The following is a 19,184-nucleotide window of genomic DNA, read 5'->3' as shown; positions in this document are numbered from 1 at the left end:
AATCAGGTTATTACTACTAGTAGTTATTTAGGTGCCCTTATGAGACTATGCTTCAGCAAGGACATCATCTCTACTTTAGGAGGCTGGGGGGTGGGGTTAGGGTATATCCTCTATTTGAGCCCTCAGGATAGTATGAGAAATGTTTTGTACCAATAAAAGTCTTCCAAGCTCGAGCATCTTCACTCTGGCGCCAGCCATTTGGCCACCCCATCACCACTGTGTTGTGCTTCATGCCCCCAAGCCCACATGACTGGATGAGGTGGGAAATGCCCTCTCTCAGCTTGGCGGCCACCACCAGCTGGGAGAATCCTTTCACCTTCTCTGCCTCCATTAGATGCTTTATGGTCTGAAAGAGAGACAGAATGTCAACACTGAATTACTTCATCCTGGGTCTTTTAACTTCTTACTCCTTCTCCGTATTATATTCCCCTCCCCCTTCCAAACTCTGCATAAGATCGTTATCTTCTACAGAACAATTCAAAAAGTTTAATTTATCCCAGTGAAATTTTATTATCCTTTGCCTTTTTCACTTGCTAACTGCTTACTACGTATGTAGGTAGTTGTCTACATGTACTGATAGTTCCTCTACCTTTTCCTCTTTTCTGCTTTTCTTTCTAACATACCAAACAAATTGATAATAGGGATTGTCACAAAGTGAATATTCAATATTCCTTCTTAATTGCCCAGGGTGAGTGTGAACATAATCTCCTTCCTTCCTTAGTCCCAGTCTTGCCCTGACTCATATTACTAGAAATTCAATATGACGATTCAGTTTCAGTTTAGAATTATCTCAGGTATGTTTTCTTTTTTGTTTTTGCTACTTCCACATCCCTTTTGATATTTTAATGGCGATTACTTGACACTTGTATTTGTTTTACTATTATTTATTCAAGCCAGTTTGGAGATAATATTTCATTTAGTCGTACTTCACTCTCTTGGTGGAAAGATAGAGGGAATAATGGTGTGGAAAATGGATATGATTTTCCCAAAGGCACAGATTAAGTCAGCGGTGTAGCTAGGATAATCGGGGTCTCTTGATTTCCAATATTGTGCTTTTTATTTATTTTTATGATCATTCTGGACTAATGTTACTTCAGCATTTCTAGTTCTAGGGTTTCAAAGCATGCCAAAATGAAATCCAGTAAAATTTTTGAAATGTAACTGAAATTTCTCTGGGGTGAGTTCTATCATTTATAATAAATATTAGAGTGAAATCTACTTTCTTCTTCAGGAAGAACTTTAATATCCCATAAGCTAATCAGAAGTAGCAAAGGAATCTTGGTCATGGTACCATGTAGATTAGTAAAGAGGAAGAAAATGTGCTCATCGCTCCTTGTTGTCACAAGATTGAGAGGAACCATCACCATAGTTCAAGGGATGATTTATTTACATGACTTCTCTCAGGGCTGAGTCAATGTCTGGAGTCTATTTGGAAATAGTGCTTAGCCTTGATAATCTTATAGTTTAGAAATGCTTTTTAAATGGGAAGAATAAATTATTATCTTCTGGTTCATCTTAATATTTGGGAGAATATGACCATTCAAGTCAGCACTATGAAGCACACCTCCTGGATCACTCAGGAAAGGGATTAATTTAGAAATCCGAGGTCTTATGACTCAACAGCACAAAACCATAAGCTAAATTCCCCTAGGTCAATAAGCCTTGACTCTTACCTGCTCAGCAGCTAAAGCTTCACCATAGTTCTCCAGGAAGTTCCCCACGATGACAGAGCCCACAATGGTGAGACCCTTTCCTGCCTTAAGCTGTGAAGCAAAGGTGAGGAGGCGAGGATGCTTGACATGTAGGTCTTCATCTAGTTTCAGCAATACAAGCAACTGAGGCCTGTAAAGAGGTTGGCGGGGAAGGGGGTGGGATAAGAAAACACTCTGGGTCTGGGGACAGAATGAGAAGTCTACCCTTTAATTCAGGAGATCTGTATAAAACACATACTTTGACAGAAGGAAGAGATTAGAGAAAATGATAAGGTGCGGCTGCACAGTTATTCTGAATTTTCCCAGTATTACCTCAAATTGATCAGTCTTGAAGGAAGAATGAAAATGGTAGAAGTCTAGATCGTATAGCACATGAATAAAAGGGAATAGAGGATCAAGAATTTAGAATCAGTCAAAGCATGTCCATTTCATGAATTCCTTGAGCCACATGATTTCCTCATCCTGTAATCAATGAAGCACACCTTTCTGTGTGGTAACTCTGCCAAACACCACTAAGCTCTGTTGTTTTTTTTACCTCCAGTTTTTAGTGTGTGGAGGTCCTTCTTCCAGCCGAAGCAAAGCAAATCGGGCTGCACTGAGGGACAGCCCGCGGATACCATCACCCCATTCTTTCTCAGCTCTGGGAGAAAGAGGAGAAAAGAGCAGAGACAGATTTAAACCATAACAAGTACAATCTAAAAAAACAGTTTACTTTTTCTTTATCTAAAAGTAACATACACACAGGGTAGAATATTAAAGCTCATATTAATTATTTATATGATGCTCTCTATTAACATAATGAACCCACAGGAAGCAGATCAACACTACCCTTCATCAACACACTGCACTACACAACAGTTCAGAATAAAGGCTGCTGGAAGGGTCACTTAACTTGTCCTGCGATGTAACTATTCAAAAGCAATAATGTAAAATAGCAATTTGGATTAGGAAATTACCACAGATCCAAAGTTTAAATTATTTCAAAAATAACTGCAGAGAAAGCAAAACTCAATGTAATCTTCTAAATCAGAGTGTTATTTATTCCTAATTTTGGGACATTGTTAGTGAAGCCTTAGTTGTTACAAAGTTACTCAGGACTAATTTATTTTCCATTTCAGACACAATTCCTTGCCTGAAGAGATAAGCAAGAATATTTATATTTGTGTTATACTTTGTTTTCTTTTAATTTTTATTTTGTACTGGAGTATAGTTGATAACAATGTTGGGTTAGTTTCAGGTGTGCAGCAAAGTGATTCAGTTCTACAAATATGAGTATTGAGCAGAGTTCCCTGTGCTATACAGTAGGTCCTTGTTGGTTGTTTTATTTTATTTTTTTGATTTCTACTGGAGTATAGTTGATTTACAATGTTGTGTTAGTTTCTGCTGTACGGCAAAGTATACTTTAATACTATCATTACTATTTCAGTACATCCTTTTAGTTATCTTTTCACTGATCCATTCATACTTTCTCAACAGGTTCCCTTTATGATCAATGGCTTATGTCTATAAGGTGACTAAGAGAATTAGGGGTACAAAATTTAGGTACAGATGAATGAAGTTTTCTGGATCCCTAATGCAATTTTCACCAGGCTGGCTCTAACCAAACTAGCCAGTTTTGATAGTTTTAGCAGCGATCAAGGTTGTATCCAGACTTACCCTTGGTACTCGATGTACTTGTAGATCATACCAGCTATTACCATAGCTACGATGGCATAATACCAGGAAGAAATAAACATCAGAGCCAGACAGATACTCATTCCCATGAAAGAGAGGGCCCTAGAAAATTAAAAACAACAAAAAAAATTTTTTAATGTTTTTCTAAGTAGCTGAAAAAGAAGCCTGTGCCAAAGGTGCTTCTTAACTTGGTGAGAAATTATTATTTTTTAAAATTCCAATATATTGTAGATAGAACTTCCGTAAAATGCAATAAAAAATGAATTACTAGAAAAACTGTTATATGCTTGGATGCTGTGACAATGTCAAATTGCTATAAAGTTTCTAAATGCTTTTTCTCAGTTTTTATAGTTGTCTTATCATGGACTGGCAGCAATCAATAGATCTGCACTGAGCCCTGAACCACCCTTAGTGCTGATGTTTCCCATTGCTGGAAAAACATATAAATGAATAGGGATGCTATGAAAGTCATCTGTAGTTAGTTATGGGGACAATTAATGCCTACATGTCAAAGCAGAGATGGGACATGTAGTCAAAATTATTAACAACTCTTTGATCTTTTTAAAAAAAGTATTTCATGTGAATATGGTTAAAAAGTTTATGAACATTTATTAACACAACTGCAGAACCGACTGGAAAAAATCTCCCATTAGTTTCTTTACTTTACATAAGGAACTTGGAAGAAAATAATGAAATTCTTGTTTTGATCAAATAGGTAGACAACTGTGCTTACTGAAGTTGTTTTCTGTACAGAATGAACTTAGTTGTATGACAAATTTCAAAGAACAAATAGAACAGTTGTTAATCTGGAGAAGATTAGGATCTAATGAATGAAAATACAGAGTGTAAAGAGAAAGAGAAAAAATAACAAATGCAAAATTGTAACACAAAAAAAGTTCATAATGAACTTTTAACTAAAGTTAAAGCCAGAAAGAGGATTAGAGGTGTTAAGATCAGTTGCAGATCAAAATTTGTGCCAGATAAAGTTTACATCACTACCCACCACTGGTAAGTGAAACTAGAAAGGGATCAAGGAAGAAGTCAGCAAAGAGGAATGTAGCAACAGGTACATACAGGGCATATTAAAGAACTTCTAGCTGTGACAGAAAAGAAATGGAAAGAAATGGGATGGTAGCTAAAAATGTGGTGGCTCCTTTAGGACTGAGGAGACGTGAACACAACAGCAGCAGCTGTAGCAACATTTCATTGAGAGCTTTACTATGTACCAGGCACTGTGCTAAGCACTTTACATTATATCAAAACAACCCTATGAGATAGATAATACTATTAGTCCCATTTTACAAATGGATAAAATGAAATTTTATGTGGTTAAGTGCTTTGTTGAAAGTTACAAACTAGGAAATAGTAGAGCTGACACTTGAACTCAGGTCATCTGACTCCATAGCTCATACTCTTTTTTTCTTTAATTTTTTTTTTTTTTAATTTTTATTTATTTATTTATTTATTTGTGGCTGTGTTGGGTCTTCGTTTCTGTGAGAGGGCTTTCTCTAGTTGCGGCAAGCGGGGGCCACTCTTCATCGCGGTGCGCGGGCCTCACACTATCGTGGCCTCTCTTGTTGCTGTGGAGCACAGGCTCCAGACGCGCAGGCTCAGTAATTGTGGCTCACGGGCCTAGTTGCTCCGCGGCATGTGGGATCTTCCCAGACCAGGCCTCGAACCCGAGTCCCCTGCACTGGCAGGCAGATTCTCAACCACTGCGCCACCAGGGAAGCCCTTTAATTTTTTTTAAAAAATTAATCAATTAATTAATTTTGGCTGGGCTGGGTCTTCGTTGTGGCGCGCAGGCTTCTGTAGTTGCGGCACGTGGGCTCTAGAGCACGCGGGCTCAATAGTTGACGCGTGTGGGATTGATCTTAGTTCCCCGACCAGGGATCGAACCCGGGCCCCCTGCATTGGGAGAGCAGAGTCTTAACCACTGGACCACCAGGGAAGTCCCCTCATGCTCTTAACTACTAAATGAAATCACATTAAGGAAGGGAGTCTGAGAATCAAAACTGATGAAAACTGATGCAAATATGAGGACAAATGGAAAGAAATGAAGCCCAGTGCTTATCTAAGAGGGAAACAGGCAATCAGATATGCAAAGGGTAGGTTGTTTTAACCTGAAGAACACAGCAGCCTGGAAGTATTTATTTCACAGTTTTGATCTTTATTCTCAAGTGGGTATTATAAGTTATTATAAAACCATATATAAAAAAAAAACCACAGTAGGATGGTGGAAGTTCATGTGAGCACTGGAAGTTGAAACAGACAGTAGGAAGTGGGTGACCAAGAAAGAACTGTATCGAGAACTCAGAATCTCCTAGTTTTCTAGTTCAATGAGGGGTTCTCTCCAAATGTGGGGAAGAAGAAGAAAACAAAGCTGACTCACCAGTGGTAGTAGCGGAACCGGGGTCTCCAATTGGGTGTTCGAAGTAATGTTTGCAAGGCACATGCCAAGTTCACGAAGAGGTAACACATGAGAAAAAACCTGGCAGAATAAAAAAAGTAAGTGGAATGATTATTACTGTAAAATAATTCTTCAAAGGTTACTTTAGATAACTAGAGAGATTTGCTATATTTAAGCCTTTGTTCTAGGCCACTAGCCTTTAATTAAGACTAGGGTGTGGAGGAACTTAACCTCCCCACAAACCTGCTCAACCTCCTAAGTTCTCTCTCAGTGAAAGACACAACCACTCTTTACCCAGGTTTTCTTGGGACAATCCCGGTTTCCTCTTCACTACTCAACCTTGTTCCAAGTTCACTTATCAAGTCCTACGGATTCTACCTATTTACAAATCTCTAAACTTCTCCCCCCTCCTTTCCACCTCTACTTCTATGAGCATAGTTGAGGCTCTCATTTCTTCTTTGTTGGATTAGTGAAATAAGCTTCCAACTGGCATTCCCAGCTCAATTTTGGCCTCCTTCTAACCTCTCTTTTATACTGAATTGATCATTATGAAACAGAAACATGATAATTTTGTTCTCAAAGGATTACCCACTACTTTCAGGTAGAAGTTCCTGGTCCTTTGTGATCTGGCTCTACTTACTTCCCCGCTCTGCACCTCTCCAACCCGCAACCTCCCACTCTATCAAAGCCAAACTTTCACTTCTCCAGACGTGCTGCACTATTTCATCTCTTGGTTCCTTCACACACATTCCCTGCCTGGGATCTCTTTCACCCCTTCACTGCTTAGCAAATAACCAGCCCTCCTTCAAGATACAAGTGTCACTTCTTCCAGAAAACCTTTCCTGAGTCTCAGTCCAGTTAGAGGCCTTACTTTGGAGCTCATATAGTGCTCAGTGTTCAACTTGACCACAGTACTCATCATACTAGACAGGGATCACTGGTTTCTTTATCTATCTACCATCAGTTCTCTGAGGTTGTGTCTCAGCCATCTTATGCTTATTCTCAGCATACTGCCCAGTGCCAGGTAGGTAGTAATAAGTCATCAATAAGTCAATAAGTTGAATGACTAGTAGTAAAAGCTACAATCAGTTGATAATGAATCAGAAATGAAGGCAAAGAACTTTTGAAGTTATACAGGTAGAAAGAAACCATGACAACTTATGAAGTTAGCCTTACATGAAAATTCTCAGGAATATTTATTTAGGTGAAGTTACATCTATACTTGGTTCTCTCTGTTATCACTACTGTTACATGCCTGATGGAAATCAACATGTATTATACATCACATAAGCAAGAGTAAGTGAAGAGAATAACTGGCTCTTACATGGAAAGAATTGGGGCCACAAGATCCAGGGAGGCAATAAGGATTCCCAGCTCTGCAATGACAGCAGTTAGAAGTAAAGCCCAGGTAGGTTCCCCATTGGCTTTGCTGTGACCAAACACCTGTACATAGAAGGGAAATATCAGACACAGGAGTGTGGGGAGGGTTTGAGTCAATGCTTCCTGATTCCTCTATGCTATGGTTTCATAGCTCTGAAAAATAATAGTATTACAACTGTGGTAGCTTTTAATTGCCTTTACCCCACTCACATATAAACTCATACTAGAGATTTAGAGGGTCTTGTGCTAAAAACCCACGTCTTCATATTATATGATCCAGTAATTCCTAAGCCTATGAAGATCACACTGTTTCTTGTAAAACCTGAGAAGACAGGAAGAGGGCATAGGACAGGGTCACTCACCCTCAGAAAGGGTATGATGTTATCCTTGGCTATAGCCTGTAGCAGCCTCGGTGCGCCTGTGAGACTCTGAAGTCCAGCCCCACATGTGGAGAAGAAGGAGCCAATAACAATCACCCACGGGGACGGCCAAGATAAGGTACCCACCACGAGATTACCTTTCACAGCATCCCCAAACCTGGCAGAGAAATCAGAGTGAGGAAATTTGACCTGGAAATAACTTTAGATGAAAAAACTAGACTGACATTCCCCCAATTTTTTCTATTTATAATTTTTAGGGAATCAAAATTGAGCTAGACATGAATAATAATAAATGTAAAGGTAGGTAGATCTGATCAAAAGGCACTAGTAGCCTATATTAAGAAAAAAATAACCTGTAGGGCCAGAAAATAAGCTAAGCTTTAATTAAAGCTTTCCCCCTCAAATTATCAAAATATCTACTCTGCAGAAAAACTGTAAAAGTATAGAAAAATACAAAAAAATCAGGGAGGAAATCCATAATCATAACATAACCACTAACATTTAGCATACCTTGCATATTTTAGTGTTTACTATGTTTTTAAAAACATAGATGAGACCACACTGCACCTATACTTCTGTATTCTTTTTAAACTTATAAGCAATTTCCTATGTCATGAAAAACTCATGAATAAACATTTTTACACGTTTCTTTACATTATCATAATTTACATTATCCATTCCTCTAGTGTTGATTTTCTACTATAGAAAATACTGTGATTGACATCGTTATGCACATATCCACATTCACATTTCAAATTTTTTTCCTTATGGTAGACTCCTAAGAGGGAATAACTTCAACAAAAGGGATCAACATCGTTAAATATTTCAAAGCACTACCAAAGTGCTTTCCAGAAAGGGTATACTGGATTTATTCCCACTGGAAGCAGATGAAGGTTCATGTCTTATGGCACATACCTATTTCACACCAGCTCTGAGTATTAAAATTTTAAGTCACTGCTAACTTGATGGGTAAAACATGGCATCTCATTGTTTAATTATTTACAGTTTTAATGATTTTTTACAACGTATCACACACACAAAAGAAATGTGCAAAAACTAAATGCATATTTCAATAAATTTTCACAAAGCAAACATCCACGTAAACATCCAGTCAAGAAACAGAACACACTGCCAGCACCCAAAATCCTCTCTTATGCCCACTCACCAGCTCTTTCTCCCTCCCCACTCTCCTAATTTTTAAGGCTATATAGTTTTACCTGTTTTTAAACTTTAAATAAATGAAAAAAAAAAAAAGAAACAGTATATATGTTTTGTGTTTGGTTTCTTTGATTCAACAGTGTGAAATTTTTCCTTTTTCTTCTTTTGGTACATAGCTGTGGTTCATTAATTTTCGCTGCTGTATAGTTTTCTATCACATGAATACATAATTTATTCATTCTACTGCTGATGGACATTTGGACTATTTCCAGATTTTGCCTCTTAAGAACAATTCCACTGAAAGAATCCTTGTGCACACTTCTTAATGCACACATGTACGCATTTGTCTTGGATATACCTAGCAGTGGAATTGCTGGTTCATCAGGTATGCATATGTTCAACTTTAGGAGATAATGTCCAACAGTTTTCTGAAGTGGTATTCTAATTTACACTTTCTATAATTTTTATATTATAATTACCAAAGCTCTATAAACCCATTTTCAATCACAATCATATAGAAATAATAAACTGTGTTACTTATTTATTTTTGTTAACAATATTTATACAGCATCTATTAGAGTTCTTATCCTCAAAGAATTCAATCTAGTATAGGGGACAGAAATATGAAATCAAGTAGCTGCAATACCGTATTTTAAGTGCAATAATACAATATGTTCAGTAGAGTGGCTGAACAAAGGGAGGAGCAGTTATCTGTTGTGTGAGTCTGGGAAAGCTTCACAGGATAAAGGATTAGTCTAGTCTTAGAGGATGAATATAAGTCTGCCAGGTGGGAGTAACCCATTCTAAGCAAATAACATTGCACCCACAAATATGTGGCTGGATGGAGAGTTGAAACAACAATATTTAACTCTGTGTTATGGCTGGAGCTTAGGCAGTTTTTGAGGGAATGGTGGGAGATGAGATCAGAAAGAGGTAGAGAGGGCAAGACCAAAGTAATGGGCTTTAAGGGGCTTTGGCAGGCTCTGAGCAGGAAGGTTCTATGATCAAATTTTGTGTTTTAGAAAAATCATTCTGGTGACAGTGTAGAAGAAAGATTAGAAGGTAGTAAAACTGAAAGGGAGAGTATTACAATAATCTAGGCAAAAGATCCTGAAGGCCTGTACAGAGTGATGGGGATAAAAATAGTGGAAAGAATGAGATCTATTAAGATGAAGGATGAAATTTATAGGGCTTAGAAACCAACTGGATGAGGGAATTGATGGAAGAAGTCTAGGATGATACCTAGGTTTCTGTTTTGAAAAAGGGATGAATGGTAAGGTTATTAACTCCTCAAGATGGGGAAAAAGGGAAGAGATATAGCAGGTTTTGGAGTAAGAGTTTTCTAGAAATCTCTTGCAAAACATTTTTTTTTTGTATTCACAGATGAAAGGAAAAACACTCAGCAGCCTTCATGAAGGAAATGAAGAAAGTAAGTTTCAAGATTTTATTTAGAATGCCAATCAGACACACTTATGTCTCATAGAGGAGATGCTAGAAACAATTGAGTTTTAAATTTTTTAATTTTTATTTTTTATTATTTGTCCTCCTTTACTGTGTTCCAACAGCTCTCTTTACTGTACAGAAAAGTCCTCATTATTCAGACAAATTCACTGCTTTATGAAGTCCTATACCCACTGCATCTTAAACAACAACATACTGGCCCTTATTATACAGCTCCCTTTTGGGGACCTATATACATGTATTTTCTAATTGTTAGTTGTGATATATATCTCAGGTGGGTTTTGAGTTTATAACTGTCTCGGGGCTGTATGGGATGATCAGACATAATGGAAGATAGACACACGATTGTTACAAAGAAATCAACTACTCACTTGTCTCTGAGAACAACGCCTTCAATACATGCACCAAAAAGGACAACATTGCTTAAATCTATGATATTGAGAGTCAAGGAAACTGACGTTCACCGTCTAAGATGAACATAAACACTCAGGAAACTTCTTCTATCAGTAAAATGAGTGGCTAAATTCACTTATCAATTATTTCTTGAGTTTTAGAGATGAGGTGGGTAGATTATCTGATGTGAAGTGAGGTGGTAAAAAGCAGGTATCTTTATTACCAGGATAGAAATACTGATCACCCTTGTTCTATGGCTGTTCCTATGACTAAGACTCAGACTGGATCCATCAAAAGGATACAGACAAAGGAGGTAGTCAGGATGGCGAGGATAGTGCCAATGGGAATAGACTTTTGAGCATCTTTCAGATCTCCAGATCTGTTTGATCCAGCCATGATACCTTTAGAAAAGGAAAAAAAAACAAGTTAACTTCTTCAGTTCCTGGTCACTTTTGATATTCACATTGCTATCAAAGACTACAGGCAAATCTGGGAATACTGAGAATATAGTTTTGTCTAAGAAAAATCAGTCCCTGGGTCTGATTGTTTGTAAAATAGGCAACAGCCCATCTGCTTACCTGTAACAGAGGGAAAGAAGATCCCCACCAGAAGAGTGAAAGAGGTGGTAATGTCAACAAGGACATACTCATGGTTTAAGCTGCCTAAGACATCAGAAGATTTGGCTGAGGGCTTTTCAATAATCTCTCCCTTTGGTATATAATTACTCCAAAGATTCTCTGCAGTGGGAAAAAAGGGTATATAAGCAGCAGCACTACGGAAAGGACATAATTAGATAATGTTCTAGCCAACAACATTCAAAGTCAGATTCATCATTTATATAGCTTTTAAGGGTATGTTTGCTTCTACATGAGCACAGATATATGCACATACATATCATATAACAAAGCACACATAAATAAAAACCTAATGCCTTTTCTCATCTGGTTCAAATGTAATTTGACAAAATACTTTGGTACATACAAATGCAGTTAAGTTTATCAATGCAAATTAGTAAAAGTTAAGCGAACTAAAGCTGAATGCCTTACAAAACCTATTTTTTTAAAAAAAATTAGGCATCAATGCTATTTTGAACACCTTAGTGTAAACTTGCTTACATGCAAAGAAATTTGTGGACCAAACAGTTAAAATAGAAGTCACTTACGGAGAATTTCAAAAATTTAGATGAGTTAGGAAAACACACATGTGGATGTGATGACATTAAAATAATTCTAGCTGCCACTGTGGGAAAAACATTGGCAATTTTATAATAACACAGAGACTACTTTATTATCTTAAGTTAAAAAGTCATTTGCTCAGCTCTGCATTCAAGAGCAGTAAATTTTAGCAGACAACACTGCAAGGCAGTCGTGAAAAAGGATAAAATCACTAACAGAAAAGCAGAAAGATGTTGAATTAAGAGCTGTGTGCTGAACTTAAGAAGGGAAGTGGCACTGTGGCAGTATTGATGGACAATAGAAGAGTCTAAGATGGCAAAGTCTGGGGGCTTCCCTGGAGGTCCAGTGGTTAAGACTCTGCGCTTCCAACGCAGGGGGTGTGGGTTTGACGCCCAAGATCCCACAAGCCGCGTGGCATGACCAAAAAATAAAAATAAAGGCTCAACAAGATGGCAAAGCCCTCCTCAGAGAAAAATTTTAAAAATGTGTCCCCAAACCTCCCAACTCACCTGTAATGACACCACTAGCCAATCCAGGGATGCCCTGGATTGAAGTGACATTATTGTGAACAAAGTATTCGTCACAGGTGGCATTGAAAAACTGACTTGAATTACAGAAGAAGCCCCATAACTTTGACGGTACTGTCATGTTGTTAATTTCCTTGGTCTTCGAGCAAATATCAATGTGTCTTGATGAAAGGGTGCGGTTGCCCAGCATGCAGACGCTAAATGAAAACAAACAGGGAGAAAGATGAAGCAAGGGGAAAAAAATATTTTAAAAAAGAAAATAGGTTAGAAACAGGTTAGTATATAGGTTTGCTCAGGAAAAAAAAAAAAATCTCATCTCTAAGAGTTTTTACTGTCACAGATGGTTAAAGAACTAATATTGACTAGCTCTGTGAATGGTGTCTTACATTTTCTGCCAGTGTAATCCTTACAGCGATCTCACAAAATATGTACTAGTATTTCTACATTGTTTAGGGACTGAAGTTTAGGGAGAAAAAGGAGTCTGCCCGAGGTCATACAGGTGGTAGGTAGTAGTGACAGAATTCAAATAGAACTGTCTGAAGACGCTGTGCTGAGTCATCTTCCAGAATTTTTAGGTTATTAACCAATTGTTAGGTCTTAAAAGAATCTTAGAGTCCATTTGTTCCTCTTCCATACACACACACACACACAAAAAAAGAAATCCACCCCTTTCTTTCTGGCCTAAGAAAAAGCCTTATGTTCATAACAACTCCCTTGAAAATGTTATGCTAAAGGTCAGAGCTTCTGGCTACTGTTTCAAGGGAGACAGCTTGGCTAGAATTAGGCCATCCCTCTATGGCCTAATAAAAAACTGTTTTTGAACTTAAGCCTAGACCCAGTAGGGGTGAGGGTAGTTAAGGATAATACAAATACAAACTGCTGATTTTATTTTTTTTCATGAACCCAGAGATATAAATATGAATAAAGGAATAATACACCCACAGTTAAAATACCTCTCAGGAGGGAAAAAGCAACTTTTCAAATCTGCAAAATGATAGCATACATATGCAATAAGCCATGTACCCACTACTCAGCTTCAACAACTCTCAACATTTCCCAGTACTGTTTCATGCATTCCTCTAGGTTTTTTGGCTTGTTCTGCTGAAATATTTTAACGAAACTACCACACATCATGAACTCTCGCCCACCAAAAAAGAGAAAAAGCATCAAAGGAGAACTTGAGGCAAAATGGAATTTCCCAAGTTAAGATATAGGCAGAATGTAGCCTTCAGTACTTTTATGACTCAAGTGGGTCTTCAGTTGCCTGGCAGCCCCTAGACAAGCAGACTGAAAATTTATGATGGAATCTATTACTGATGTCATTTAGCATAGCAGAAGAAACACTGAACTGGGAATCAGGAAATCACAGGGTCCATTTTCTTGCTCTGTCAATTATTAACTTTGCGGCAGGTCATTTAACCTCTATGGACCTGTTTTTTCATCTTGAAAAATCTATTTTTCTGTAATCAGGTTAAATCAACATAAGACTGATGAGTTTGATCCCTGAGTGATCAGGATGACTCTTCAAAGACAGTCACTGTAATAAGGTGACAAACAACACTCAGGGCCGTCTAGTCCCTATGCCACTCGTCAAATGGAAAACAGGTGAGCCTGTGAGTCACGTATCTGTACAAATCCATTTCTACTTCAAAAAATATACCTTAAGATACCTGTACTACTTACGGTATGTAATATAATATATATATAGAAAGATATATATGCAAAAGATATGACATTTATTTCCCTTTATTTTATGACTAGAAAGTCCATTACTGTACTAACAGCAGCATAAAAAATTTAATTATAAATATTTAGGTAGGAATCTAGGTTTCCTTGATCTCTTGATTCTTCATCAATAAAAGGAATCTAACCTTTAAATACTTTATAAAGGTTGCTGGCAAAACTATGCTGTTTGAAAAGGCCTTCATGAATAGTTCAAATATGCATAATCATTATCAGGAGGTTTTGAAAAACCCACTATCTATATCCAAATGACGGCCACGGCTGCCAGCTGTATACTTGGGACACAAGGAGGAGGATCAACACAACACAATTTGCTGGGAGGCGTCCCGCACAGATGCTAACTGGGCTTATCCAAGAGGCAAATCTCAGAGAAACTGTGAAATTCTTACTTGAAATGATCACGTCACCAGATACTGTTAATGACTACCAAATAATGATGGCTAGTCAGAGAGACACGTACGGGAAGTGTGGAGGGGCAAAAGAAGACTTGATGGCTCCAGCATAGATGGCCAAGATGGACACAATGACACAGGCCAGAAAGAGTGAGGCAAACTTGTTCACATAGCGTACACCGATGAATACCACCAATACCATGAGGACCAAGAAGGCTGTGCCATAGACACGCATGTTATTTAGCATGGCTGCTGACTCCTTGAGTGCATCGTCACTATGAAAGATGGCAGCTCGGGGGACAATATATACCTGTTAGGCAAAAGAAGTAGAAAATAAGGTCATTTCAAAATAATCAAATAAAAGGGCTGTTGTAGTTTGCATTTGCTTTCACGAAGGAAAGCAAAACTGAGACAGAAAATGACTGGAGACATAGCCTAATTCCTATTTCGCTCTAAAATGTCTACAGAAATGGGACATCATGGATTTTTTTAAAAGTCTACATGCCAGGGCTTCCCTGGTGGTGCAGTGGTTAAGAATCTGCCTGCTAACGCAGGGGACATGAGTTCAAGCCCTGGTCCGGGAAGATCCCAAATGCCGCAGAGCAACTAAGCCTGTGCGCCACAACTACTGAGCATGTGCTCTACAGCCCACGAGCCACAACTACTGAGTTCACGTGCCACAACTACTGAAGCCCGCGTGCCTAGAGCCCGTGCTCCGCAACAAGAGAAGCCACCACAATGAGAAGCCCGCACACTGCAACGAAGACCCAACGCAGCCAAAAATTTTAAAATAAATAAAATAAAGTCTATGTGCCATTCTGAATACTTACACTCCCAAATGGAAAAACAAGAACTGTGTTAATAATTTATTTAAAGTGTTATACAAAATAATTGTAATGATTATCTTGAGTCCTACTTCTGCTATCATTACTTTGAATAGCAGGAAATATATCCTAGTGAATAAATAAATGAAAAACATTTTGTTTCATTGGGATAAAGACATCAAAAGAGATAAACTTTCTTCTATTTTTCCCCCACTAGCCCAAGTCTTGCCTCTGAGACTTTAACTTTTTGGTTGAGGTGGCAGGGTGCTGGTGATTGGGTGGAGGGGAAGGAGTAGGCAGGCAAAAGATACCCTCAACCTTTCTGACTCACATTCACAGTAGGAGGTCAATAACAGGTTAGCAGTCAATCACTTGATTGATTCCGATAGCTGATTTCTCAGAAGCTTTGATATCCAACGGCAAAATAAATCCAAATCTATATCTTTTCTATACTTTAGACCACAATTAAGTCATTACTCACCAGAAAAATTTCAATGGCACCAAGGATATACATGGCTGCTGCAAATGTGGTACCAAGATAAAAGCAGAGGCCAACAGCCCCACCAAACTCTGGGCCCAGTGCTCGGGAAATCATAAAGTATGAGCCCCCAGCTAAAAGGCAAAACAGAAGGTGAACAGGATAAAAGAAGTATGTAAGTAACAGGAATGTAAACAAGTCGTAACAAAGGATAAATGTTTCAGGCTTTTTGAAAACGCTGAATATGATAAAAAGTAGATTTCCTGGTAGGGAGTAAAAGATGAAATCTACATACTGCACATCTAATGTTCCACATAAATCAGCACAATTTGTCAGTACTACTTAGAAAAATATAAGAGGATATTTACTACAAGCATGAGATAGCTGAATAAAATATATATTCTAACTAAAAGAAGCTAAGAATGCAGTAGAAATTACGGATTCCAGCTTAAAACATACAGAGATTTTTAAAAGAAGGTATTCTGAAGTCAAATAGTGTTAGTGCCTGTGGCCACTAACTAAATAGTATTCTGTTCCTTGGAAGTTTGCACCTCTGGCTTTATAGCAGAAACATGCAGTAATCAATGACAATCTCTGAAATCCAGCCTTAGCTACTGACCTGGCACCACTCCATTAGTGGCAATGGCACTCATGGAGATAGCAGTCAACATTGTCTGTAAAGAAAGAAAAAGAAGAAGACTGTTACTGTATAAAGACGACATTTCTGTCCGACTTTCCCATCTGTGGACCTCAGAGCACTTATCCAATATTTAATTCTACCTACTTTTATGGAGGGAGTTGCCTGTCATACCAAATGGTATGCAAATGAGATGTGCTTCAACACGCTACACTAGTCACACTACTGGTATCTTTAGTACTCTGTTAAAACGCTCCTACATCATAATCAGTAGGTTAGGTGCTATTAAGAACCACTGATCTCACCCTGGTCTCCTAGTTAAAAACTTGGTAAACAGATTGGAAACTGACTAAAGACTGGCTACAATAACAAGAATAATATTCAGTAAGAAGAGGAACCACTGAAGACTTCTGAGCTCACGAGAACTGTATTTTAAAAACATTACCTGATAGCAGCAGAGTACAGAATGGACTGAAGATAGGAAGTAGATGGAGGCAGAGTGACTTGTTAGTAGGCTATTGTGGTAGTTCAGTGAGAGGTAAGGACTGCAGTGGTAGAAGTGGGAATATAAAGACAGGGTTGAACAAAAGAGATTTCAGAGGGAGACCTGACTGGCCTTGATAGCTGATGAGATATGAGAGGCAATCAAGGAGCCAAATATGGCCCTGAAGTTTCAAGACTAAGAAACGGGAAAATAAAAATGGTGGTACCATTAAATTATTAATGATATAGACTATGTCTGCTTACCCTGCTTTACATGGCACTCAGCTGAGCACAGGGAGTGTATAATGGTGATAGTAATAAAAGAGGTCTGTAGACAGCTTAATAATAAAATAAAAATTTTTATAATTATCTATCAACTTACAATAAAATTGAGAGATGTGGCTGGGATACACAGAGAAGAGGAGTTTAAATTAAAGGAAGATCAGAACGTTCTCAGTATAATGGAGAGAAGAACTGGAAAGAACACCCCAATTTCTGGGGAAGGGATAATGGATGAGACTGCAAAACAAAACGAATACCTCTTACCCCCAAACAACAACCAGCTTTGTTTATTGGTACCACACTGGAGTAGCACATCACATTTTCTAACATACTTTCTGTCACAACACTAGTGTTATCGAGTTCAAATGGTTTGTATGCTGAATTTTTTGAAGTCAGGGACTGTATCTTCTACTTCCTACAGAAGTCTTTCCTTGTAATTTTGAGTACATCATATTACAGATATAAGCAGTGAATAACTGACACTAAATAACTGAAAATCCTTTAGACTTTAGTATCAAAATAATCTCCCTTGTTGAGATCGTGAGTCTTTCCCCAGTACATATTCTTTCTTTTATGCCCAAATAGGTTAAGCATGATACTGTTGAGCTCTTGCAATGTTCCAGGTGATCTTCAGGGGCCAACTCAGGACTTACACAGCAGCAGCAGATAAGGACAATTGCAAAGGCCTGCAGAACTCCAGCTGTGCCCACCACCCATGTAAGGCGTAGAAACAGGATCACTCCAAAAATATTTTGTAGACATGGGAGGTAAACACCCATGAAAGTACCCATTTGGGGGGTCTGGAAAGAAAGATGTTGACAAAAGAAAAAAATCATGTAGTCATCTAGAAAAGATGATTCATCCCTTTACTTTTATATAAAAACTTGTACCCTATCATTTTAATTGCAAAGCAGAGATGATATGTTTAAGCAGTATCTTTAAATAGGCACAGATAAAATCTCCATCTTAACAAATGTCCATCACCATACTTTTTATTATTCCTAGAGATATACATTTTAACTTTACATAGCTCTCCACATATTTTTACATAAGCATCTGACCACAAATAAACTTTTAAGTGCATCCCCAACAATTTAAAATTTTCTGTTCTTCAAGGCCAATAGCTTTTTCTTTAAAAAAAAAAAAAGGATAATGATTTGATGGAATTCCTTCAGAATTTGGCATAAATCTTTCATAGTAGTTGGTAAACGTAGTTGATAAAAACATCTGAGGGTCGTTTTACTCCTGAACAACCAGAAAGCTTACTTGTAATATTCTTCCATATTTTCATGTTGAGAAAAACTGGTATTTGGTCTTTGAAAAACCCAACAGCTTCACAACAGAAAGATGGCATCAGTAGATGGGTGTGGACACTTTTCTTTTGAAGTGCTATTCCCTCTCCCCGGAATGCCTGTCTCCCAGCTACTAATTACACAGCTCACTCCCTCACATGCCTGGCATATACCAAGCGTTCAATAGTTCTTGAGCACGGAGTGATGCCCTGGACATTTCCTCCTTTCTTGTAAACGGGGCTCTTTTTATTTGTCCTTGTTATTCCAAGGCCTCACCTTGGTGGGCTTCTTTTTCCCTTCAGTGATGTTCTCTGCCTCTTCATGTTCCTTTGCTCCTTGCGTCAGGTTAGTGTAATTGGCCAAGCGGCTGAGGAGAGAAGACACCTTTGGTCTGGTGTCCATTTCTTCCTATAGAGCCAGAAATAAGAAAGAAAGAAATAGTGAAGAACACTGGGAATAAGCATCAAAGTGATCCCTCTACCAGAAAACTGCAAAGTAAATAAGAAAAAATTTCACAGGTAAACATTTTAAAAAAATTTATCAATGAGATTTATTCTCCCCCCATATTATAATATGTAATCAGGGCTACACACACTCTTATAAAATTCTTAAATGAAAAGCTTTATGATTCTTTCTAATAGCTTAACTTTACAGAAAACACAAAACCACACTGGCCCCTACAGACAGCTGTAACCTCATAAAGAACACTGATAACATAATCTTTAACTACAGTACTACTAACAGTCTACTAACATTTATAGCTATTACTTATAGCACCAAGCA

At 38.0% G+C, this 19,184-nt stretch overlaps 1 protein-coding gene across 5 annotated transcripts in view; it reads right to left on the bottom strand.

Annotated features, from left to right (window-relative positions):
- SLC12A6 (solute carrier family 12 member 6) overlaps positions 1 to 19,184 on the bottom strand; it is a 90,288-nt gene that overhangs the window by 7,444 nt on the left and 63,660 nt on the right. For all 5 annotated transcript variants that reach the window (XM_082452364.1, XM_082452365.1, XM_082452366.1 and 2 more), the window contains 16 exons: positions 18,678 to 18,809; positions 17,763 to 17,909; positions 16,327 to 16,381; positions 15,711 to 15,841; positions 14,474 to 14,715; positions 12,253 to 12,467; positions 11,147 to 11,305; positions 10,871 to 10,969; positions 10,547 to 10,604; positions 7,539 to 7,713; positions 7,121 to 7,239; positions 5,779 to 5,877; positions 3,369 to 3,488; positions 2,248 to 2,352; positions 1,674 to 1,842; positions 151 to 346 (listed from right to left, as the gene is read on the bottom strand). In XM_082452364.1, the coding sequence (XP_082308490.1) occupies positions 151 to 346; positions 1,674 to 1,842; positions 2,248 to 2,352; positions 3,369 to 3,488; positions 5,779 to 5,877; positions 7,121 to 7,239; positions 7,539 to 7,713; positions 10,547 to 10,604; positions 10,871 to 10,969; positions 11,147 to 11,305; positions 12,253 to 12,467; positions 14,474 to 14,715; positions 15,711 to 15,841; positions 16,327 to 16,381; positions 17,763 to 17,909; positions 18,678 to 18,809 (2,221 nt within the window). The remainder of the gene's footprint in view (positions 1 to 150; positions 347 to 1,673; positions 1,843 to 2,247; positions 2,353 to 3,368; positions 3,489 to 5,778; positions 5,878 to 7,120; positions 7,240 to 7,538; positions 7,714 to 10,546; positions 10,605 to 10,870; positions 10,970 to 11,146; positions 11,306 to 12,252; positions 12,468 to 14,473; positions 14,716 to 15,710; positions 15,842 to 16,326; positions 16,382 to 17,762; positions 17,910 to 18,677; positions 18,810 to 19,184) is intronic.

This window comes from Balaenoptera physalus (genome assembly GCF_965194825.1).
Source record: "Balaenoptera physalus genome assembly, chromosome: 2".
NCBI lineage: Eukaryota > Metazoa > Chordata > Mammalia > Artiodactyla > Balaenopteridae > Balaenoptera > Balaenoptera physalus.
Note: the sequence above shows the minus strand (reverse complement) of the source record. Positions and strands in the feature narration are given on the sequence as shown.